This window comes from Pelodiscus sinensis, chromosome 8 (assembly GCF_052426305.1).
Source record: "Pelodiscus sinensis isolate ZL-2025 chromosome 8, ASM5242630v1, whole genome shotgun sequence".
NCBI lineage: Eukaryota > Metazoa > Chordata > Testudines > Trionychidae > Pelodiscus > Pelodiscus sinensis.
In genome coordinates, this window is record NC_143059.1 from 63,150,728 (window position 1) to 63,176,645 (window position 25,918).

The window sequence follows — 25,918 nt, forward strand, 5'->3', positions numbered from 1 at the left end:
ATAGTGTCATGCAGAATGTCAATTTACTGGGTCCCATTAATAGCATAATTAGAAAAGTTTAAAAAATATCACAAGATACCCCTGATTTAGGGTAAAGCAGTATTAATAAATTCATATATAAAAATCTAGTACAGGTTTTCTCCCTCATCCAGCACCCTCAGGACCTGATCCATCCCAGGTGAGGGATTTTGCCAGACCAGGGGTGGTCATTTCTGGCCCCTCTGCTGCCAGCCCCTCCAGCCTTGCTCAACCGCTGCCCTCCCAGCTGGCTCCCTCCTCTCACTGGCACTGTCAGCCCTGCTTCCCTAGCAGGCAGCCCTACCACCTGTGTGAGAACCTGGCTCCTGCTGCAGTGCTCGGCAGCCCTGCTCCCTTTGCTCACCGGGCTCTCAATGCCACGCTGTGCAGCCACGCTGTGCAGCCCCACTGCACTGAACACTGGGTTCCCACTGCAGCCCCTCAGCCTCTGAATTGGGCTTCTGCTGTCACATGTGGGGCTCCCGCAGCCCTGCAGGGAAGCACTACTACCTTGCACGTTTGCAGGACTACCTGGTGCTAGCCCTCCACTTGGACTCTGTAGTCCTGGAATGTCCGTGGTGCCAGACCAGAGAGTCCTGGTTAAGAGTTTCAACCTGTACTGTTAGATTTAAATGGTTGCATTATTGGTCAACTAAAAATATACCAGAAATCTCTGGATAAAACGAGACAGCTAGACCTAAGCTCAATGAGACTGTTTTTCCATCACTTTAAATATTCTTGTGCCTCTAGTCTGAATCCTTTCCAATTATTATTATTATTTTTTTTTAAAAAAAGAGTGCTGGCACTAGAATTCGACACAGTATTCCAGTAATGGTTTCAATAATGCTGTATACATCCCTACTCCTCCTTGATATTCTCCTGCTTGGGCCTCTATTGGTTGCATTAGTCGTCCTAGCCACAGCATTCCAGTGGGAGCTCATGTTCAATTTTTCGTCTAATTCCTTTATTTCTTTTCAATGTCACTGCATCCGGGATACTCTCTCTCACTTTGTAAAAGGTGACCAATATTCTTGGTTCCTAGATATCTGATCCTGAATATGCATTTTAATAAGGACAAAGTATGTTCAAATTCAGAATTATAGCTCTAGTCTGAACTATGTAGGAAGCTCAGATGTAATCTTTATGTATAAAAAAGTCCACTTGAGCACTAGTGCATAAAACAACATGATTCCATTCCAAAATGTACAAGTTAATATGCAACAAGATTAAGGATGAAAAGACAGAATACGAAAATATGAAGGCTGAGACAACTTACTATCCTCTTTGAAGATCTGACAGAAGAATTCTCCAGGATTTTTCACTGTACACAGTATAACAATTAATGTCTGTTTAGGAGTCAGCTTAACCCATGTCCACTCTTTTTTATTAATCATTTCTTCTACAGCTAAAGAGCAAAGGGGAAAGAAGAAAATAGGATGAGACACACGTAAAAAGACAACATTAGAGAGGAAGAAAATGCCCATTCTTGGGCACATAACTGGCCATACTCATTACAAATCGCTTAATTATTGTACAGCTATTGTACTACAATATAGATAAAATCAGGTTCCATAGCAACTTTTCATGTACTCACCAGTTACTTCCTTCACAGTGTTAATAGTTTCATTTATTGTCAAGACATCCTTGAAATCTTTCACTGCACAGCCTGATTCTAAAAGATGTTTAGATACATTTATTATTGGAGAAACAGATTCATCTACAATCTCTACCACAGAGCTATTCTCATTTTTGTCAACCACTGTGATAGTAATCTTTTTATTTTGCACCAGTTGTTTCATCAGAGAAACAGCTTCTGAAGACCAGGTTCCTGATAGGGGCTTCACACCTAAAAGTGAAATGTAAAGAAATATTTCATTTCAGCTGGACTGTAAATTGTTCTCCCACAATCCCGTTCTTGAATTAGTTCATTCTTCACTTTTTGAAGCTGTTTTATGAATAACATTGTAAACAGTTGACATTGCTTGTTTAAGTATGCATCAAATCAATAGCAGCACATGCCAGTGATTTTAATATAAGGGGTTACAAAATACTGAAGGGTTTTATTAAGGTAGTGTCTAGAGGCCTAGGATCAGAGCTCCATTGTTAGATATGGTAAGTGCTCCACTGACATGTCAATACAGGCAGTCCCCGGGTTACGTACAAGATAGGAACTGTAGGTTTGTTCTTAAGTTGAATTTGTATGTAAGTCGAAACTGGTACATATTGTAGGGGAAACTCTAGCCAAACATTTCTCCAGAGCTCAGTTTTATTCTCCCACACCTCACTTCCCTCAGTCCTTTATTCTCAAGCTGAGGTGTCTGCTGAGAGAAGCCGCTCTGCGTCTCCCTGGTCTGCTGGGGAAGGGCGTTATCTTCGCATCTCCCTGGTCTGCTGGGGGGAAGCAGCTAGTGCAGGGTTGCCTCACCCCGTTTGTAAGTAGGGATCCGATGTAAGTCGGATCCATGTAACCTGGGGACTGCCTGTACTGCAAAGAAACACTCAATTTTTTATTGCTTGGCACAGTTTTAGTGATGGAAACCATTAAAAGAAATGTTACTTAATAATGGTAGTTATAGATGTTTGCCAGCATAGATCTACACTTGTCAGTGCCAAGTAAAAAGCCCCTAGCCAAGCAATAGTCATTAGGCTTCGTGGTTGCAATGGCAAGAATCAGGCATACACTGAGATGAAAACCCCAACACTACATGCACTATCAGAATCTTCAGCACCTCTTTCTACTTTGCTATTTTCCTATGCTTTGTTTTCGATTTTTGGCGGTAGTTCTAAAAAGTTAACAGACTTCCAACTGTATGGTGTCAGATGGATTAGTCAGAAGTTTTGGTTCAAGTCAAGGCAAACATCTTCATATTTCATGTGGTACCGGTCTACTCTGTTCCTGATCCTTATCTATGAACGGCTGCATTTATAGCAACTGCACTGTAATACCGGCCTCCAGAAACAGATTCCAAAACATGCATTTCTTGCACCACCAAAATATTTATGGATGATTCCATTCTCTGCGATTTGCACAGAATGATCTATCTGCATGAGTTACAGCCTTTAAAGTTTTCTTTTTAAATAGCTTTCAAGTCTGAGTAGCATCTCAGCCTTGTCCTTATAACAGGATTAAATTGAATATCCCTCAATGTTAAGAAAATGCTCAGGGTCTTCAAAAAAGCCACTGTGATTCAAGGGAACATCTGATCCAAAGATTGACAAAAAGTGCCATTCAAGTATTCTGCGCAAATTTAATCAAGTGGGTTAATCAGATTTGCCCAAGAAAAAGATGAGGTGTTTCCCTCAGCAAATTGCACTTTGAACTGCTGTCTCTGCCTCTTCAATTCAAAGCAAGCACTGGCTCCAAGAAAGAACTGGTGACTTTAAAAAGTCCTTGCAGCCAGGGCCCCAACACATTAGAACCAAACCCATATGCACAATGCACAAGTGCATATTTGAGGACAATAAAGTTCTTAAAATAGATTTTTTTACTACACACATTTATTACACACATTTAGAAAAACTTTAACTTTATTAATTTTAATGTTCCTAGTATTACTATGAAGTGCTAATTTGATTTTCTACAGGTACTTCTCCACCATTAACCTCATTTCCTTACCTCCTTTTTCACATAGTACAGGTTGGACCTCCCTGATCCGGCACCCTCAGGACCTCATTGTCCCAGAAGAGGGATCTTTTCCAAACCAGGGAAGTCATTTCCAGCCCCCTGTTCCCCAACTGCTGGCCACACCTCCTATTCCACCCCTTCCAGACCATTCTCCCTCGACTACTGGCCACACCCCCTACCTCCGTCCAGAACGCTTTCTTCCCCCCTGCAACCCAGCGAAGCCATGCATTGGGCTCCCCATCTCCTCCACACACACCCCTACAGTGTGCCAGGACTTTCTTATCCTGGAAAATCCAAGGTCCTTCTGGACCATGGATGTTGCCAGACCAGAGATTTCTGGTTTACAGAGGTGCAATCTGGGTCGTAAATTAAACAAGTTCTTAGAAATTTTTACCCCAAATCTGTTTTGAACTCTAATTTTCATCCCAACTGCAGTACTCTGTAGTTCATTTCCTACCTGCTAGTGTACACTTTATAGCTTGCACTGGCAACTCCAATAATTTTGGAATTATAGGGCGAAGTCTAGTCACTTGAAGAACTTCGAAGTTACCATAATCTACATAGCCCACTAACGCATTATCTTCAGAAGTATATGCTAGAACTGAGGCACGATACCACTGATTGTCTTCTGGAAGGAAAAATGCAGACAAACATTCTGTGAATAATTAATTCCTGGAGTACAAAAAGGATTTCTTGGCAATGCATTAATATAAAATACAGTGGCTCTGGACTATATTATAGTCATGGGATGGGTTGAATTAAGCCTTGTTGAAGCTAGTGATTGCAACAGCCACTCTTCATTCAAAATACATGTAAGAAAATTATAAGTTCCTTAATGGAACCAGAGAGTTGAAAAAGGAGATTCCACCCAAAACAATCAGCACATTGTTGCCTGTGTCCCCCCCACCCTCCTCAAAAGACACATGCAAGCCTCATCAGAAATAGAGTAATGTGGCCAGAGTGGTTTACCGGGTACTGCTTGATGGAGTGGTGTGTCTCAAACAGCAGGAAGACCAAACAAGCAACAGGAAACAAGAAAGCGAAGGAAACAGCCAAAAAAAGCAGTAGGAGCATGGCCATGAAAAGCAGCTAGATTAGAGCATTTTAAGGCTAAGTAAGCTGGAAAGGTGCTGCAGACAGTGGACAAATAATGGTCTCCTGTTTAATTCCTACTGCACTCCGGGAAACAGGACTTGGTAAATAAACAAGACTACAGGTACATCAAAGAAATACCTGATCAATTTTTCCTCCTTCTGGAAACAATCTGCAGGACTAATAATCAGGTCAAAAACAGGATAACAATAAGTTAAATTATGTAAAGTCATTTGGAAATTTAAAACAAAGTAAGATTAGTTAACTCCGGTATCAGAGCTATATTCACCAAAACACATGAGCAATGACAGAATTCCCCTGCCAATATCAAAGTAAACAGTGCTGGACAGTGCACTGCTTCCTCTGATGCCCATTTTCTTGTTTTGCATCTCCCCCCCATACGGTTTCTGAACACAAGAAAAAATGTTTGCTTGCCATTTGTAACTGTGTTATAGATGTGTTGCTCGTGTTCATTTCATATAGGCATGCGTGTGTGCTCCATGCATATACTGTCAGAAGTTTTTCCCTTAGCAGTACCCATTGGGCTGGTAGGGGAGTCTCCTGGAGTGGTGCTGTTATATCTGCTAATACAGTGGCTCCCAACCTTTTCGAGGATATGGACCCCTTTTCAATCTATTCAAATTTTACAGACCGCCTCCCCCCAAACAATATAGCTGTGCCTGCTGCCTACATATCCCGCAACCTATGTTGCTTCCCAAGCAGTGCCCCTCAACCCACTGGGGAAACAGCACAGGCCGAGAGGCTCTCTGCTGACAACCAGCAAGTCCCTCAGCCCACGTTGCTTCCTGTGGCTCAGGAAGCAATGTGGGCTGAAGGATGTGCTGGCTGCAAGAGACTGTGCACAGAACCGTCATTGACTCCCCCCAAGATCCACAACTTACTGGCACACCACCCTCTCAGTTTCTTCTTACTGGACTACTCCGAAAAAGGGGAGGTGGGAGGGATCTGGAATGAACATAAGCAACATCTCGAAGAACAGTTGCAAATGGTAAGTAACCGTTTTTTCTTCAAGTGATTGCTCATGTCCATTTCATGTAGTTGACTCCAAAGCAGAAACCCAGGAGGTGGGGTTGGAGTTCTAACCTACTGAGTAGAGGACAGCCCTACCCAGGGCTGCGTCCTTCTTAGCCTGATAAGCCTGTGTATAGTGGTTGGCAAAGGTATGGACTGAAGACCACGTGGTGGCCCTACAAATATCCAGCATAGGGAGCCAGGAATACCATGGAGGAGACCTGTGCCCTAGTGGAGTGGGCTGTAAGAGAAGGGGCTGGCACCCCGGCCAGACCATACCATTTCTTGATATAGGAGGTAATCCAAGAAAAGATCCTTCAGATGCTCCGTGATTGCCACAAACAACTGTGGGAAGTTACAAAAGGGCTTCGTCCTGTCTAAGTAAAAAGCTAAAGCTCTCCTAACATCTAGAGTGTGTAAAGCCTGTTCTTTGCCAGAAACATGAGACTTGGGGTAAAAAACTGGGAGAAAAATATTCTGAGAGACATGGAACTGAGACACCACCTTCAGCAGGAAGGTGGGGTGGGGACGTAACCTAACCTTATCCTTGAAGAAGGATAAGGCCTGAGGTAACGGCCTTTCATTCAGACACGGCTGGACGATGTGATAGCTATGAGGAATGACACCTTCCAGGATAGGCGTGGCAGTGAACATGATGCCAGAGGCTCAAAGGGAGTCCTATGAACCTGATTAGGACCAGGTTAAAGACCTACTGAGAGACAGGTTGATGGACATGCTGGTAAAAAGCCTGTCCAATCCCTTCAAAAACTGATGGATTATGGGATCCACAAAGAGAGTCCCAACCTGGGACCCCACGTGAAAAAATGAAATAGCCACTAAGTGGACCCTAATTGATGAGAAGGAAAGTCCCTGAACCCTAAGACCCAGGAGATAAGACCTTTGGGACCTGAGTATCCATAGGGGAGAACCCCTTCTGAGTAGCCCAGATGGAAAAGCACTTCCATTCAGCTAGGTAAATGACCCTAGTGGAAGGTTTCCTACACCCCAGCAGGACCTCCTGCACTTGCTCTGAGCACTGCAGCTCCGCCCCGACAGCCATGGAGCTTCCAGGCCATTAGGTGCAGGGACTGCAAGTTTGGGTGGTGAAGTCTGTCAAAGTCCTGTGTTATCACATCTGGCTCCAGAGGAAGGGCAATCGGCCTCTCTATTAAGAGGTTCAGGAGAGATGTGAACCAGTGCTGCCTTGGCCATGCCAGCGCTATGAGGATGAGGGAAGCCCTGAACTCTCAAGCCCTCAGGAGTATCTCGCGTACCAGTGGGAACAGGAGAAACACGTACAGCAGACCCTTGGGCCAGAGGGTGAGGAGGGCATCTCCCAGCAACCCGCGTCAGGGTCCCATGAAGGAGCAGAACCTGGGACACTTCCCATTCTGGCAGGTTGCAAACAGGGAAAACCCCCACCTGCGGAAGATTTGGAGGGCTACATCCACCCTGAGAGACCACTCGTGGCTGGTAAAGGATCTGCTGAGCCAGTCTACCAGAGTATTCCAAGCCCCGGGGAGGTAGGAAGCAATTGGGTGAATACTCCACCCGATGCACAGATTCCAGACCTAGAGAGCTTCCAGACACAGGGGGAATATGCACCACCCTGCCTTTTTATAAGAGGCCATCATATTGTCGGACAGGATAAGGACCACCTTGCCCGAGATGACACAAGAATGCCTGGCGAATTGCCTGCAGCTCCCTAACATTGATATGTAGGGAGAATTCCTCCTGAGACAACATACCCTGAGTCCTCATGTCAGTGAAATGGGCTCCCCAACAGGTGTCAGACACGTCCGCACCAACCAAAGGGTAAAAAGAGGCCTGGAGAATGGAACCCTGGCACAGACCATGTCCTCCTGGATCCACCAGATCAAGTGCGCTTCCTGACTATCAGGAACACAATCCTGGCCCTGCAGACGTCTCCCATGACCATGGCCAGAAACCGCATACATCTCCTGGGGCTCACGGACGCCTGTACCTATGTAGTGCAACATGCCAGGCTTTGCCTACAGCCCCTGCACTTGTGGTTGACCTGGGTCCACAAGCTGTCCTTTCACCCCAGGACAGGGTGCTGATGCTCCCTCCCGACATCCTTTACTCCCTGGACTGGTGGCTGGGACTGCTTCGCTGACTGGACAGACTGGGGCTGCCAAGACTGCTGCTGAGGCTGCGCGGAAGGGCTCCGGTGACAGGATTACGACTGGTGCAGAGACCTAGACCTGGAAGCCTGCAACAAGACAACAGACTTGGCCTCTGAATCAGTACAGTACTCCAATGAGAGCAGTGCCGTGGCAGTGGCACTCAGCACCTGCGACTAGGAGCATGCCTAGCCATGGACTCGTGCATACCGCAGTGCCCAGGAGGAGATGGCAGCATAGCAAGGTCCAGAGGCTGGCCTGATAATAGAAGCCACGTGGCATGCCTGGCCTGAGCTGACACTGGTTCTGTAGCAGAGAAATTGGTGCTGGTGCTAGGGCAGCCATTGGTGCCAGAGCCACCGAAAAAGGCAGTGCTAGTGTCAAGGTTACTGGCATTGGGGCAGACCTGTGGTGCCCATTCAGGGATGGTGCTGAGGCACTTGGTGCCATAGCATTGGCACGGTGCCACTGAGTCATGCTCCCTCTTTGGGGCTGATGCTGAGACAGGGGACAAAGAGCTTGATAAGGTCCCTTGCGGCCTCAAAGATGTCCAGAATCAACAGCTCCAGGAGATGTTCCGCCAGGCTGGGGTCCTGGTGCAGGCTGGAATGAAGCCAACCTGACCTCCAAGGTCTGGGTACCAAGCCTGTTGGTGCCCCATGGCCCTCCTGAGAGCAAACTGTCGGCATGTGCCACAACGAAGACCTGCTTCTACTCAGTTTCCATTTCTTCTGTGGTACTGGAGATTGAGATTGGTGTCACCACCTTCTTGGCACTGGAGAGGCCTGCAAATGGCCAGGTGCCTCGTACACTGAAGCTGGTGTGCTCTGGGTAGCCAGTGTTGGGTCCAACACCGGTGCTGGATGGAGAGCTGCCTCTATCAGGAGAATCTTCAGGTGAGACTCACGCTACTGCTTGGTATGCAGCTTGAACCCTCTGCAAATCTTGCAGAATTTGGAAAGGTGAGCCTCCCCAAGGCACTTTAAAGCAGGCTTCATGGGGATCCCCACAGGGCATAGGCCTCAAACTTCTGACTCAGGGCCTGAAGACTTGGGGCCTAGTTATGCCCCGCAGCAGGAGCTGGGATACAAAGCGAGTCCCTGTGCCAAAGTAAACTACTTACACTAAGAACTATTTACAGAAAATAAAACAATTAATAGGAACACTAACTAATCTACAAAAATCCAAGTAGGTGAGAACTGCTAGGAGGTGCTTGCAGAGCAAGAGCAGAGCACGTTCCAAGGACCGTTATGAGCAGTAAGAAGTGAGTGAAGGGGTGGTGGGCCAGCAGGGGTATATATTAGCCAATATAGTGGTGCCACTCCAGGGTCTCCCCTCCAGTTCAACGGATAATGTGCTAAAGGAAAAACCACCTACGTAGAATGGACACGAGAAATCAAAGAGGAAAAACTGTTTATTTAAGCACACCAGTACTGCTCTCTTCCTCCAGCCATAAAGATTTTTTCCTTAAGGTCAGCTAGTAATCTCTTCAGGGTTTCCCTTCAAGCATTTCTTCCCAGTAATTTGTCCAATGTTCGTTTCCTCAGTTTAACTATGCTTTCCAGGATCTTTATCACATCTTGTGTCGGGTCACGTCATTGATTAGCACAGACTTGGCTAAAAATTCTGTATTTACAGATAAACCAGGTCCAAGTAAAATAGCCCAGTCTACAGAAATAGTTTTTAATATAAGTATATTTCTAAAAAAAAAAGTTTAGCCAATTGGTGCAACTCTTCAATACAGACACTCAAATCTATTTAAAAGTGCTTTATAGCGATTTAGCTTAATTTGGTAACAGTTATGTGCCATTTACAGCCATCCTTTTCCTCTCCTTTACCTGTGAACTGGGCACAACAGACATCTCCCACAGCTGGACAGAAATCTGGGATAATAGGGATTGTGTTACAGTATTCACCCATGGATACTTGAAGCTCAGCAAGCTGTCCTGTTGACAAATGTTTTTTGTAAGATACTTATTAACAAGACTTAAAGTAAGCATTACATGAAACCCTTTAACTCAATGGGTTAAATTAAGATTTATCTACTATATATATATAAAAAAAATCAGTGCTAAGTTTCTTTGCATGTCAAGAGAAGGATTTTCCAAAAGCTTGAAATAAGAGCAGTTTTCTATAATCAATAGTATTTCTCTAAAAGCGACGAGGAGTCCTGTGGAACCTTATGGATTAACAGATTTATTGGAGCATAAGCTTTCATGGGCAAAGACCCACTTTGTCAGATGAATGTAGTGGAAATTCCAGATGCAGGTATAAATATACGGGCATAAGAAAAGAGTACCAATCAAGAGTAAGGGTAGAGATAACAAGGTCATTTCAGTCAGGGAGGATGAGGCCCACTTCTAGCAGTATTTCTCTAGTGACCAAAATCAACTTTTTCTCTGTGTAATAGGATGAGACAAGTCTCACTGCTGGAAGAGACTTGTCAAAACTTGTGATAGCAGAGGCACATCAGCTCTGTAAAAATCTAATTAAATGACAGGCTTCATCAATGTACAGTTAGTGGCTGGTTTGTAATGATGCCTTTTCAAGACATTCCAGGAGTTCATAAAATTCAAACCTCTGAAAACCAAGGAATAAGGAGTCACAACTCTAACTGACCCCTTGAGGGGCAATGGTCACAGGGAATTATCAACATGCACATCTGCTGCATTCACTGTGCCAGGGACAGCATGATCAAAGGAAAGAGGTGCATATGGACCTGGAGTGTTCCGGTATGCCACATTTCAGAATGAGTTCTATAGGGGTGTTAGTAGCAGTACAAAGGTCTCTTACTGCTTCCAATCCTGGTGCAAGAAGATAGAGTACAAGTAGCCTGTGGGTTTAATGATGACTAAGTGTTATACGCAGTCCTATGACTAATGATGAAGGGATTGTAAAATTTAGGAGGTGCGTGCTGTTTCTGTGGAGTTAACTATGTTGAGTGAAGGTCAGATGCAAGTAGATTCTGTTGCATACAGCTCACCTCACCATATGTTTTGTCTAAAGAGGCAGTGTTAGACTGTCCAACAGTGATCACCTATCCTATTCTCTAAATTCATCTCTATCTGCAGTAGCGAAGTGAGAAGGAAGTTACTCACCCTGTGCAGTAATGACTGTATCCCCATGGGTCATTGTTGGTGATGGTCATTCACAGAACTGCAGTTTGGAGCTTTTTCTTAGCAGTTGTCAGTCAGGCCGTGAATGCGCAGAAGGCGCCTCACATCTAGGTGCTTTGATGCCTTGCACACCTGGAGCTCGCCCCTCCCCCAGTTCCTTGTCTACACTTGAGTAACTAAGACTTCAAATAGAGGGGAAGGAGAGAGGGTCGTGGAGCGCACACAGGGAGACACACCTCAAAGAATAGTCATTACAGAACAGGGTGAATAACTTTTTTTTCTTCTTTGGGATATGTCCACGAGGGTGCTCCAGTGTTGGTGACTACAAAACAGTACTTGATGTGAATGGTGGAACTTTGAGTTACTGCTTAGTGACAGAGGATAGTACCGCTGAAGTCCACTGCAATATCAGTTGCTAGCTGAAGCATGATAGCATAATGTCTGGAGAAGGTATGGTCGGATGACCAAATGAGTGCTTTAAGGAGCACACTGTTTAGGAAAGCCATAGATCCTGCTGTGGCACAAGTGGAGTGTGCTCTTGGTGGAGCAGTCAATAGCTTATTGCGATGAAAGCAGCATTGCAGTATACTTGATATCAGTCTGGAAATACGCTGTGTTGCAATTGGTGTGCCGTTGGAGTGGTTTGCAATGGACACAAAGAGGCATAGGGACTTGTGGAATACGTGTGTCTTGTCTATATAAAATATCAGAGCCCATCGAATGTCCAAGCGCAAAGCATGGCATTTCTGGGGGATTCATGGAGCTTTGGTAAAAATGTAGGTAGGACTATGGGATCATTGATATGAAAGCAGGTACTGTCTTTGGGTAGAAATGATGAAAGCGATTTTAAAGTCACTTTGTCCTTGGCAAATACGGTGTAAGGCAAGCCTGCCATCAAGGCCCCTATCTCTCTAACCCTCCTTGCCGCGATTGACAACCACTAAAAATAGCACCTTCATTGTAAAGAGTGGGAGCAGTAGGCAGCCATGGCTTCAAGGGGAGGGGCACCTCATAAGGCAATCTAAAGCTAGGTTTAGGTCCAATGAGGGCACTGGGGCCCTGTGAGAATGGAGGTTCTGGAGACCTTTGAGTGATAGGATGTGCAAAAACAGTGATCCATTGATCTATTCATGGAAGGCCATAATTGCTGCCAGGTGCACCTTAATGGAGAAGATGGATAGGCCCTCACTCTTCAAGTGATATATGTAGTCAAGGACAGAATGAAATGGAGCCTTATGGGGATCAACGTGCATTTGCTAGCACCAGGATGCAAATCGTTTCCATTTCTGAAGGTAAGTGGTTCTGGTGGATAGTCTCCTACTATGAAGGAGGACGGCTCTTTTTGATCAGAATAGGATTCAGCACCATGGAACCTGACAGAAACCATGCATGGAGGTGGAGAGTATGAGGTTAAGGGTGAAGTAATTTGACCCTGTTCTGGGAGATGAGATTGTGTAGACATGGAAGTTGGTAAGGTGGTTCGACAGACATGTGTTGAAGATATGGGAACCAGGCCTGTCTAGACCAAAATGGAACTGTTAAGATAACTCGAGCCCTGTCCAATTAGATTTTATGCAGGATCCTGGGGACGGGGAGAAAAGCGTATTGCAGGTTTGTTCCAGGGATTAGGAATGCATCACCCATGGATCCCTCACCCAATCTCACTAGACAGCAAAAGCAAAGACACTTGGTATTATTCATTGTTGCGAAGAGATCTATAAATGGGTAGCCCCACCTGTGGAAGATGGATTGTGTCACCATTGGATGCTGCTCCCACTCGTGGCCTGTGGAAAAGTTGCAGCTCAGAGTATCTAACATGACGCTGTTGACTCCAGTAGATATGATGCTTTTAAGGTGATGCCATAATTGATGCACCAATTCCAGAGACAGATGGCACCCGCAAAAAGGTTCTTTATCCCTTTTTGCGGGACACTACTGGCAGGACCTTCGAGAAGACATGAGGGGCAGAGAATAGGTTAAAGGGGAGGACTCTGTATTGAAAACGATCCTCCCCTATGGTGAAGCAGAGGTAATGTCTGTGGAATGGATGTATCACAATGTGGAAGAAAGTATCCTGTAGGTCGAAGGCTGAAAACCAGTCCCCGCGGACCAGTGCAAGAATAACTGAAACCAATGTAATCATTATGAAGCATTGCTTCCATAGGAACTTGTTTAGTTTGCAGAGATCTAAAATTGGTCTCTAGCTCCCTGTGCGCTTTTGGGTCAGGAAGCAAGTTGAATAAAACTCTCTTCCCTGGAACAATTTGGGGATCCTCTCTATTGCTCCTAGCTGGAGGAGCCAATCCATTTCCTTCCTGAGAGGGATCTCTTGAGGGGGTCCCTGAGACGGAAAGGGGGAAAGGTAGGAGGCAGAAAGGTAAAGGGGATCGTGTACCTTGTATGGATGATTTCTAGCATCCACAGGTCCAATGTTGTGGAGTTCCAATAGTAGAAGAAGGGATGTAGCCTGTGCGCGAACAGGTGTTTCTGGCTTGTCAGCACTGGATGGTAGGGGAAGTCAGGCAGCCCCTCGACCAAAACTTCAAATTTGCTGTTTGGAAGCCTGGCTCTGGAGGACCATGATTGAGGTAGATGCTTCTTCTGAGGCCACTGTCTGGATTGATTGTAATCATAAGGTTTGTGTTGAGGACAGTTGTAATAGCAGCCCTTATTTCTGTTGTACGGGGTGTAGCAATTTTGCCAGTATGGTAGCATGTACATGCCTAGCGTGTGGAGAGTTGTTCAAGAGTCTGCAGCTCTGGGGATGATCTGTCACCAAAAGTGGCGCACACACGGGGACATCAGCCAAAGAAGAATGAATTATATGGATCTTATTGAGACATTTCTCAAAGTGATCCAAGTTAAGGTTGTGTATCTTAGTTCTATTTCCTGGTTTTCGGAGGCCTGAGTTCTGCTTGAAATCCAGGCCAAGCCTTCCCCTTCCCTGCCAGCCTTCTACCCTACACGAGAGTAATAGGTACATAAGGTTTGTATTTCCTACTTCTTAGAAATGTAAATATAAATTACTTTCAGCCCTCCCCCTCACTCCTGCAGCTCACATGGGAAAATCTTAAGATTCAAACTTACTGTGTCTTGGCATAGCTCAGGTTTGGACAGCCACAGCATGTCCTCCTTGATCTACCATGGTTTGTGTGAATCTTGGTTGTGTAGAAACAGTTTTCCATAATCTTTCTGAATATGCACATTGTAATGTGATGTGTGAGTGGTTAGCATGTATCATTCTAGAGAACAACATATATCCTTTAATAAAGTTTTCAATACTGCTTCCTCAAAGGAGCTAGGGTTGCCACACACAAGCTGTGCTAAAATGTCAAGCAACGGATTAGGAGGTGGATGATCCTGGTCTCAGATGTGTGCGTAAAAATCTGATAGTCTGTGGACTACACAAAGTGATGGAGAAAGAGGTCATCTCAGTAACCATTTGCTCACATGACCCAAATTTAGTCACTAACCCTACTTCAAACTACTATGAAGCACAACATACTTCAAGACAGTCTAAGTACACAGAATTTTGGAGGGCTACAATTCAACCTTAACTAAAGCAGATCTTGTGCTCCATTACAATAATACATTGCAGATTTGTTCTACAAAATCTTTTACCTAGACTCTAGATGAGAAAATGGAAGACTCTACATTCTGCAGATACCTTTAAAGAGATTCAAGGACTCCTTATGACTTTCTTATGGTTTGCCATATCTGAAACAAAAGGCAAGCACATTTTCCCTCCATCAAGGTAACCACTGGTCTCAAAAAACAAAAAAATCCCACACAACCAGATAACTTTCTTTTGCTATGGTAGATCACAGGATAGAGCTCCTTATTCTTAGGGTTCAACAACTGGGCTATCAGAAATCTTCACCATAGGCAGAAACCAGGAGGACTGAACTTCTTATGGAATACAGTTTAGGAAAGCTCCATCATGAGGATCTCCATCAACTCTTCTGGACAATGAGATCACTATCCAGACAACTCCTGCAGAGAGGATAAAGAGTTGGCTGCCAATGGCTCAAAGGGTGGGATGGAGATACAAGTAAGCAAAGTATCCTGGACAACTCAAAGAGAGACTTGTTAATGGGCATTGCTATTTTGTTCAATATTGTTGGTGGTGAACACCCAGTCAGATCACCAATACTATGGACTTTAAGATCTCCATTTGGACTCTCTCCCTTCTAATGGACTTGTTTAGGTATTTAATCCAACAATGTTCTGTCGTCCCTGAAATTCTTGAGTACAAAACCAAGACTGAGCAGTGGTGAGCGAACATCTCCATCTCATTATCATATTTTGTCTTGTCTGTGGATTTAAATATACTGGAGAATGGAGAAAATGATGATTTGGACTCTTTGAAAATACTATGACATTCCCACATCAAAACACATCCAGGACCCATCAGTTGATACGGAGAAAAGTCACTGGTCCTTACATTTTAATTATCTCTCCCTAGTTGTCACCTGTTGGAATTCTTCAGAGTTAACCAGACAGTGATTTTAAGTGCTGGAATTTTCATTGCAGGAATACTGATATCTACCCTTTCCAGACTTACATTTGCTGTAATCTCGCCTTCCATTCTTTCAGCCACTAAGAAAATGAGATGTATACCCTGTAATAAGGTCAGCTATACCTATTCCCACATTTGGAGTACAGATGGTTCTGTAATATCTTTTAGGATTTGTCTAAGGATTCTGGCATCACTGACTCCAACAGCTCTCCAAATAAGCCACCTCCGGAATATGTGGAAGACAGTAACATGATCCTGGCTTGTATATGGCCTTTTCAGGCTCATAACCAGGGATGTCATAGAATACTAGAACTGGAAGGGACTTTAAGAGGCCATCAAGTCCGCTCCCCTACATTCATGGCAGGATCAAGCACTATCCACATCATCCAAGACAAATGTTTGTGTAACCAGCTCTTTACATCTTCAGTGATGTAGATTCCATAATCTCTCTAGGCAATTTATTCCAGTGCTTAATCACCATGACAGTTAGGAAGTTTTTCCTGATGTCCAACCTAAACCTCCCATGCTGCAGTTAAAGCCCATCACTTCTTGTCCAATCATCAGAGGTTAAAGAAAATAATGTCTCCATCCCTCCTTGTAACAGCTTTTAGATACTTGAAAGCTGTTATATTCCCTCAGTCCTCTCTTTCCCAAACAAAAACTTAATTTTTTTCAGGCTTCCCTCATAGGGCACATTTTCTAGACCTTTAATCCTTCTCGTTGCTTTTCTCTGGAACTTCTGCAATTTCTCCACGTCTTTCCTGAAATGTGGTTCCCAGAATTGGACACAATACTCCATTTGAGTCTAATCAGTGCAGAATAGAGCAGAAGAATTATGTCTCATGTCTTGCTTACAGAATTCCTATTAATGCATTCCAGAATGATGTTTGCTTTTTTCGCACCAGTATTACACTGTTGATTCACATTTAGTTTGTGGTCCATGACGACCCTGGATCCCTTTCTGCAGTACTTCTTCCTTGACAGTCACTCCCTATTTTGTATGTGTGAAAGAGGAGGTTACTCACCTGTGCAGATGAGTATCCTGTGGGTGCTCCATTCAGGACAAGGTGCGTCCCTGTGCCATTGATTGATTTTCTCAGCAGTACCCCTTCCCAGACTGTGCACACACAGTGCCTGTTTCCCAAGCTGTCAGTGTATAAATACCATGCAAAAGGTCTGGGCTCCTCAGTTCCTTCTCTACAATGGACTAATGTCAGATCCGAAGTAGAGGAGAGGAGGGCAGGTAGAGGAGCACCCAGATGGACACTAAAGAACATCATTACTGCACAAGTGAGTAGCCTCCTCTTCTCCTTCAAGAGATGTTACTGTGGGTACTCCTCAGTGACTGTAAGCAGTGCCCCTTAGGATGGTAGGGGCTTTGGATCAGGCCATATGGCTGCAGCCAAAATAGCTCTGCCCAGTCTAGTGTCAGCTGCAATGTTCTGTAGAAGGTGGTAGGGTTGGACGTGCATGAGATCGTGTAGCCATGGAGACAAAGAGCTTCAGCATCTTTCGGAATTGTTTAGTTCAATTTAGAATGATAATGCCCTACATATGTCTAGTGTATGCATAGCGGACTCAAAATAATTGGCATGTGGTTTCAGGAAGAATGTTGGTAAGTGAATGGGTTCGTTTAGATGGAAGGAGGAATGTACTTAGAGTAGAAATTTAGGGTGCATGCAAAACATGGCTTAATCTCAAAAGAAGGTGGTACAGTAAAACTCCATTGGTCCGGCATCTGATGGTCCGGCACTCCTGATGGTCCAGCACCATCAGGAACCCAGAAGTGCTCCAGGCAGCCGGACCATTGGAGCTGCTCTGTCCCTGGCTTCCCCGATTCAGCCGCTACTGAAACTGATCAGTGGCTGAATCGGGGAAGCTGGGGGCAGAGCAGCTGGATTTCTGCCAGTAGGTCCCGTAGCGCTGCCCCTCAGCACTGCGGGACCAACCCGGCAGCACCCCAGCTGTCCCCGATTCAGCCGCCGCTGAAACTGACCAGCGGCTGACTCCGGGAAGCCTGAGGCAGAGCTGCTCTGCCCCGGGCTTCCCGGAGTCAGCCGCTGGTCAGTTTCAGCAGCGGCTGACTTGGGGACACCTGGGGAAGAACAGCTGGGGTGCTGCCGGGTTGGTCCAGTAGTGCCGAGGAGCAGCGCTGCAGGACCAACCCGGCAGCACCCCAGCTGCTCTGCCCCAGGCGTCCCCAAGAGCAACTGGGGTATTGCCGGGTTGATCTCGCAGTGCCAAGGTGCAGTGCTACCGGACCAACCCGGCAGCACCCCAGCTGCTCTGCCGCAGGCGTCCCAATTCAGCCACTGGTCAGTTTCAGTAGCGGCTGAATCGGGGAAGCCGGGGGCAGAGCAACTCCAATGGTCCGGCTGCCTGGAGCACTTCCGGGTTCCTGATGGTGCTGGACCATCAGGAGTGCCAGACCATCAGATGCCCCAAATCAGGGACACCTGGGGCAGAGCCAGACTATCGGAAGGGGGGGCTGTGAGGGGTCTGGGGGTGGCATCCCCCCCACACCACCCTAGACCACTCATAGCCCCCCCTTCCGATAGTCCAGCATATCTGATAATCCGGCACCCCCTGGGTCCTAAAAGTGCCGGATTATTGGAAGTTTACTGTATATGGAGGATCTTCCATGAGAGCTCTGAGTTCCCCCACCCTTCTGGCAGAGGTGATTGCAACCAGGAAGGCTGTTTTCATGGAAGGGTGCTGCTGGTGCGGTTCTACCTAGCTCTGGCCACGAGGTTTGAGCAGTGCGAACACTTTTGTGCCATATGTGCCTTGCCCAGGCAATTAAGAAGAGTGGGGACCCAAGCACATTGTAACGAAGACCAATGAAAGAACAGAGGTGGGGTTTTGTTTTGTTTGAGGAATTTTTTTTTCCTGATGAACTGGAAGGATAGGAGTCAAAAACTTTGCGTATGAGAGAAAAACAGAGGGAATTTTACAATTTTCTGCTATTTCAGGTAAAAAAAAAAAAGGGGGACTGAAGGGAGCTCCGTCTGCTGCCGAAGATGGCAGAGAAGCAACTGAGGTGCTGTGCATGCACCTAATGATCACTTACGGCAGGAGGAGATGCTACAGTGCATGCATGATGCAGCATAGCACTGCTAGAAAAATCTCTGGTCACCAGTGCACCCAGAGTGAAGCACCCATGGGAACATCACTCGAAGTAGTGGGGGCTAGTCTCGTCTGCCATCCAATCAGCTTTGATTCTGTAGCAGTAAGGGGCAGATGGGCAGTGACCCATACTGACAATCTGGACTTAGGACAGAGAGAATAGGGGCATTAAGCTCTCAATTAGCAACTGCTATAAAAAATATCATACTACAAGTAATAATTTAGAATCTGTTCATATTAAGTAATGTATATTGGGTCAATTCAACGAATTTAAATAATATTTTTGATCCAGGGATATGAACAGGCAGGGTAGAAAAAATAATTCTGTCAAGTGGTGAAATAAGAAAGCTAAATTCTATGCCATAGAATCCTGTTGCTGTTTTTAGCCTCTCTAAGGCTATAAAAGCCACTGAGTCCTCACCAGCTTTCTAGGCTTTTTTAAGTTGCATGCATCTCTTATTCTAGGGAATCTAGTTTATTCCCCAAACTCAAGTTCCTCTCTTTCTGGTCCAACCGTCTTCCCCTGGGACCTTTAGGTGCTTTTTGATAAAAGAAAAAAATAGCATAAATAATTGGAATAATTTATGCAAATATGGTAAATTATTTTTACCAAAACATTTTTACTTCCGAATGACCTGTTTGAATGGAATGTATTCACTTACGGCCATTATGCATCTGCTGACAGAAAAAGTCTTCTGGGGTTTGAATATGAGCAACTACACCAGAAAATTTATCTCCCATGGATACAGAAACAACCTTTATGGTTAAATCATTATTGTGAATCATTTCTTTATCTTCAGCTGTTTTATCTCTTTTTCCTTCAGAATTATTTTGTAATACAATATCTGAGGAGATACAAACAAGACAGGAAAAGCTATTTTAGTGACTGTTCTAATAAGAACACACTCCACGTCACTGGTGAATTGAAAGTTGTTCCACTGTCTAATGTCTTAAGTAACAATTTGAAACAGAAGGCAATCTACCTTCACCATTACCTCCATGAACCCATGCCATCCAAAGGAGGTGAAAATATCACTTCCAAATTTCAGATCAATCTGTCAAAAGTCTGACTGGTTTACTCACCTGTATTTGGGTTCATTTTCTTTGGACTCAAGCCATGTCCCATTTCAAGTAGTATTTTATCTAGGTGTTTCCCTAAAATACATATTTATATAAATTAAACTAATTTACCATACAAAAGCAGTCAGACTAGTTTTTTAAACTATGTTTTCTGAATGCACTCTCTAAACTAACCAACCCTGGAAAACTGACCTAGACTGTGTCTATTTTACTTGTTGGTCAAGCATCTAGTATGCCGTGAGTGTTGAATAAAATACACGTGTCTCAAGAGTAGTCTGACTACTCAGAAGTTTCCTAAGAACACCTCCCCTTCTCAAATATTACTGCCTTGCTAATTTCACCTCACCAAATTATCTATAACAATTGCTACAGAATTTGTTATGCCAGTGTTGGTTGCAACTTTATAATTAAGGATGAGTTGCATGTGTCACACAAAGCAGGATTCAGCCTCTCCAAAGTGTTGTAAGTTTCTGAATACAGAAAGGGGCCTGAGAATTTACAATTTAGCTTATGAGTTTATTAAAACAGGGATGTGATAGTTTAAAAGTATAAAAAGTTTACTGATGAGCCTAGGCTCATCAATAATCTTCGTGGTTACCCACAAGCACACATCCCCCCACGCTGCTGTGAGAGCTAGGTAGGGGCCAGTATACTCAGGAAGCCAGCTTCTATACCATGGCACCACCTGCTTCCCTCCCCCCATGCTGTTACCATAGTATGGACATCAGCCACTAACAGACTTGATGATACCACTGCTTTAACTTTACTGCATAAGAATGCAGCATTGCACACTAAAGCAGCAGCGCAATGGGAACCCTCAAAGAGTGGGCACAACGGAACAGAGCTTTCTGCCTCCCTTCTTCTCGTAGCACTGGTTTCACAAAGAGCCCGCACCACCAATAAATTAAATGCAAACTTAGGTCCAGATCCTTTAGTATCTCTTGGCTGTTATGGCAATGCAAAGCAGCTGTAAACCCAGCTTAACTAGCCAATACACTCTGGCTGCTTCATGCAACTGTTCTTTAGAGGACTCTGTCCTTTATATGTCAAGATTTAAGGTTGGCATTATATATCTTCACATTAGAAATATCACAATAGCATTTTGGGGGGGGGGGGGGGGGTAAGTAAATTCCCAGAAGGAAGATGGACTTAAGATTGAGCGTATGTATCAGTAACTTAAGGATTAAAAATAAGTTTTTAAAACATGCATTACAAACTCAAAAAATTAAAAAAAAACTTAAGATAATTAAAAGAAATTCAAATATTTTAAGCTAAGAAATACATAGTTCAGGGACCCAAACAACCTTAGGTCTGCCCTGTAGTAATGGGGGGGAAGAGAGAATAAAGTCTGATACGTTTTAGAGAATCTAGTTAGTGTACACTAAGACCGCATAAAATAAGACATTAGTCAGACATATTACTATTATATAGCATCAAAAAGGGCAGAGATATAGTTATTCCTGGAAAAGGCAACATCATAAAAAAGAATGTAAGGAAATACCCCCAATTCATTACATGTAAATACAAAAGAACTCTATAAAGACTAGCACTATGTTGGCAGAAAACTTACAAGATCATTTACAAAATCTGGATAATAGAAAAGGTTCACAGCTGAAAATTTTAAGTTTATAAAGGTAGTCCACAAAGCATGAGATAAAGCCAATCAAGACACAAAACTTTTGAAAACAAGTTCTCTTGCAGCAATTCAAATTGCTAAGATTGGGAAACTAAACATTTTAGGTGAAAAATGAGAAATCTCATTTCTGTAAAATGCTGTAAGGGAACAAAAATGAGAATCACAACAGTTATTAAAATATGTCTCTGAACAATCAATCCTCTCTTACCAGAACCTGGAAGGACAACATCTACAGCAAAACAAGTCATCATCTCCTCTTGTACTACGTCAACAACAGTCACCAAACAAAACTGTCCCACAAGCATAGGCGTAATAAAACCAGCACAGTCTTTGTTCCATTCTCCTTGTTTTGGAGCAACACAACACCTAATTGCCTGAAAGAGATGATTATAAAGAATTCCTTTTAAAAGAAAATAAAGTTAGGGCATTCCAAATTTTTGGTTTGCAGAAAATTCAGTCACTAGATTCTTATTTTGGTTTTTCCACTCAAGTACATGAAGTCCATATTAACAATTCAAACAGTTTACATAAGGTACTACTGTTACAGGGAACTAAGGCCAGATCTAACATTACCGGAGAAAGCTGACCTAGTGCAGATGTACCTTAAGTCAGATTTCTGCGGCATCCCCACTGCGGGAGGTCAAAGGGAGAAACTCTGTCAACTTCTCTTACTCCTTGGGATCCCCAAGAGATTGATCTCTAGGATGTCAATCTCAAGGTAGAGTGAAGACAAGCCCTAAGCAACAATATATTTAATTCTGGTTCCTGTTCCTCCTCTGCCTTCACAATTACCACAATTCACTGTGCCATAGAGAATGGTTACAAACCCTACAGTTAATGTGGCTGTGTCATCAAGACTTATTGTCCATATATGCTCCATTTCTGGTATGCACATGTACCCCATGTAAAAGACTGCCCTTGTGCCTCCCTTCCAAACTATCCCTCAATTTTCACAAAGAACCTAGGTGCTACAGAATTCCACAAAAGCAGGAAAGAGGAAAGGCAGTGGAATAAATATATAGGGACAACAAGTCAAAGAGCCAGTTACTGTGTTGTTCACATCCATTCGAATCATGTGTATGCGTGTGCACCTGAACAGTAGCCAAAAGATTTTCTCCTTAGCTGCTAGCCGTATGGTTGGCGTGGGCACCCCCTGGAGTTGCATCAAAATGGCACCCAATATAGGGCCCTACCTAGTCCCCCACCCCAGTTCTTTCTTGCCAGCTACCCCAACAGAGGGGAAGGAGGCTGGGTACTGAAACGGACACGAACACCACATCTAGAAAGGCAACAGTTAAAGAAAATATGTAATCTTTTTTCCCTCTGAGTAGTTGTTCACATGGATTCCAACCAGGTGACTTCCAAGTACAAGTCTAGGAGGTGGGGTTGGAGTTCTTCATTCAATGGAGCACTGCACATCTAAATGCTGTGTCATCTTTAAATTGTTGCATGACTCCATAATGTGGAGCAAAGTTATGTATTGACAACCACATTACCACTCTACACCTCTCCCGAGAGGGGATCTAGGCCAGGAACACTGTGGGGAATGCTTCAGACCTGGTAGAGTGTGCTGTTAATGGTGGAAGAGTTATGCCAGTGAAGCCATAACACTCCCAGATACAAACCAGTGCTTTTTTTGTAAACAAAAAAGGTGATAGTACTAGGGTTGCTGAGAAAAAAAGTCTCGGAGGTCAGGGCCGAAAAATTGTGGCCCCTTTAATTGCCATGTGTCCCAAGCAAGCTTCTGTCCAGCGCAGCATGAGTGCTCCCAGTGCCGGGTTTGCCGGAGAAAAGCGACAACTCTCCTCCCCCCTCCCACCCAAGAAAAAAGGTCTGCAACTGCCACAAACAATTGTAGCAACTTTCTAAAAGGCTAAGACAACTATATACAGTAAAAGGAGAAGTGCTGATCTACTTGTACTCAAGAGATGAGCAAGAAGTCATAGCTACCATCACTGTTGATCAGAAAAAACTGAGGAGGGGGCACCATTTCGGCACCACTCCAGGGAAACACACACACCCACCCACCCACCCCTGCTAGGGAAAAAAAGTCTTCCAACAACTGTGCACATGCATGCACACACACCTGATTAGAATGCATATGAATGATCACTGGAAGAACTGTTCTCTCTGAATGACAGTCAATATGTATTCCACTTTTGGTATCTAGTATAAAGGAAGTGGGTGCTCAGAATCTACTTTAGCAGAGCTGTCCTACAGCCTTTGTTTAAGTGGGTATCAGATCTTGATGCCCTAACTAGGCTGTGTAAATGTGTGGACTCATCCCAAAGTAGCCACTAGGATTTCAGATAGGTATGCATCTCAGAGAAGCTGCCTAAGTTGCAATGTAATCCTTGCAGATGCAATGCAACTGGGATAACTGGATGGAAAATGTATCAGTTCCAAACACAAAAAGCTTCCTGGCAAAGAGGAAATAATCATGTGACTATGTACTGACAACATTGCTATTGTGTTGCGTGCTGTGACCTGGACTGTTAAACCTTACAGAGTGGGAAGGGCATAACTGTGCATGCTAGACCCATCGCTTGATTTCTGATAAGATTCCAGCATTATAATGCTGAAGTCTAGAATGTCTTGAGTCAGCATGAAGTGATGTACAGCTACAGCATAGGTGAGATTTTTGTTCAGAATATTGTAAGGTACAGTCATTACTGGGATTCACTGTTACAATCTACTTTAAGCTCTCCATTATTTTTGGCCTTTTAAAAAAAACAGAACTTTATGAATAATTGTATGATACCACTGGTAATCAGCAACTATCTTTAGGAGGGTAAAGCTCACTGGAAATCCAGACTTCTTGGGTCTGAAGATGTCCCAGGTGAGTTTCCCAACCAAACATGGAAGCATGCATCATGAGCATCTTGGTAGGAAGCCGTGGACAAAACAATACTCCCTTTGCACATTTGGAGCAGGTCTTTCCCCAATTTAAAGTAAGAGTGCTTTTCAATTAACCTATACATGAGAATCTGAGGGGAAGAAAAGAAAGCCTTTTTATACAGTGGTGTGTATTTTGTGAAAAACTGCCCAAATGTGGTCAAATTTTAAGTCTGGGGAGGAAGGGAAGGGGGAAGAGTAGGGACAACTCATAGCTCTTCATACATGTCCAGAAGAAACTGAATATTTTTGAATCTCCATGATTTCATCCACACTGGGTATGCTCAAGTTCAGGACTGAGCAGGACTCCCCCTGCAACTGCAGGTCTGAGGTGCTGTGAACCAACTGAACATCAAAACTGAGAACAAGGAGCCTGTTTCTCCAGTGCTTAAATACCCCCATGCCAGGTTCAGGCAATGCAGAGAAAAACTCTACATTCAAGTCAGACAGCCAAGAGCGAGATTGGCAGTAGACTGAAAGGACGACTGGGCAAGGAGTCTGGCAGGGGAGGCTGAAACTGCTAGCTATCAGAGACTAACAAGGAGGAATTGGTACACGGACACCAAGGTCAGACTAATAGCCCTGGGGAAGAGACAGAGAATAGGAACCAGTATGGACAGAGATAGTGGGTGGAAGTCAAGTGATTAGAGAAGGGAGACACAGATTGGCTGGGGTGCTAGAAGTGTGAGGTTGGGCAAGGAGACTAGGACAGGAAACTTGAGGAGAGAAGACTAGGAGTGGCTAGATAATGGGATTAAGACAAGGAACTATCAGAAAAGAAAGTTACAAAAGCAATGACAGTAAACTTCATTTCATTATTTTCATTAGGTAAAAAGATAAAGGTACTGCAAAATGTTGCAGTAACTGCAATTATTACAGTCCATTTTTAATATAACCTTTGCTTAAACATCTAGCTGTTAAAAATTAAAAAGAAATACTCACACAGGCAGGAAACAGTTCAATGTCTTTCTGGAGTGGTTTAATCCAATCTAGTGGAACATTTTCTCCATTGCCATAATCAATAAACAACACTTGTGCTTTCTTCTGCAAGATATCCACCTCTTTTACCAGTACTCTATTCCAGGTCTACACGTGAACAAATGATATTCTGGATGTAAAAACAGAACTACACACTCTGGACATTATTCCTTTTGTGGAGAATACAACGAATTACTTTTTCTCCATCAAGTTGGCAAAAAAGTAAAAATTACTGATCAGGTCTGAAGCAACTCAACTGAACAAGAGACTCATTGCCTAGCAATAGTTTGGGGTACACATAATTGGAAAAAGAATTAGTACCATCACCAAGACAAGATTCCTTTCAAAGCACAACACATTCAGGATTCACAGGAAGCTTGCTCCAAAGAAACATCCTCCCTCCACCCCGCAAAACAGATACCACATATCATTACAATGCTTTTACATATCAAGTGTCTGGTAGCATTAAGGGCGAGGAGGAGGAAAGAAGGAAGTGTAGGAGATAACAGAGGGAAAATAAGGTGTCAAAACTGCTGTTAGGAAAATCAGGTCATACACCAGGTAAGAATCAGAAATAAATGGGGAAAGTCAAATGACTTACATCTAGTTTTTTTAACCTTATTGCAACTCTTTATTTGCATGTTCTCTCTTTACCAA

General features: G+C 44.0%; 1 protein-coding gene across 10 annotated transcripts in view; it reads right to left on the reverse strand.

Moving 5' to 3' along the window:
• TDRD1 (tudor domain containing 1) overlaps positions 1–25,918 on the reverse strand; it is an 80,160-nt gene that overhangs the window by 19,356 nt on the left and 34,886 nt on the right. For 9 of the 10 annotated variants that reach the window (XM_075935440.2, XM_075935431.2, XM_075935432.2 and 6 more), the window contains 8 exons: positions 25,226–25,369; positions 21,597–21,762; positions 19,756–19,827; positions 19,335–19,517; positions 9,750–9,857; positions 4,101–4,271; positions 1,613–1,864; positions 1,295–1,423 (listed from right to left, as the gene is read on the reverse strand). In XM_075935440.2, the coding sequence (XP_075791555.2) occupies positions 1,295–1,423; positions 1,613–1,864; positions 4,101–4,271; positions 9,750–9,857; positions 19,335–19,517; positions 19,756–19,827; positions 21,597–21,762; positions 25,226–25,369 (1,225 nt within the window). The remainder of the gene's footprint in view (positions 1–1,294; positions 1,424–1,612; positions 1,865–4,100; positions 4,272–9,749; positions 9,858–19,334; positions 19,518–19,755; positions 19,828–21,596; positions 21,763–25,225; positions 25,370–25,918) is intronic. The other variant, XM_075935433.2, reaches the window with a different exon arrangement.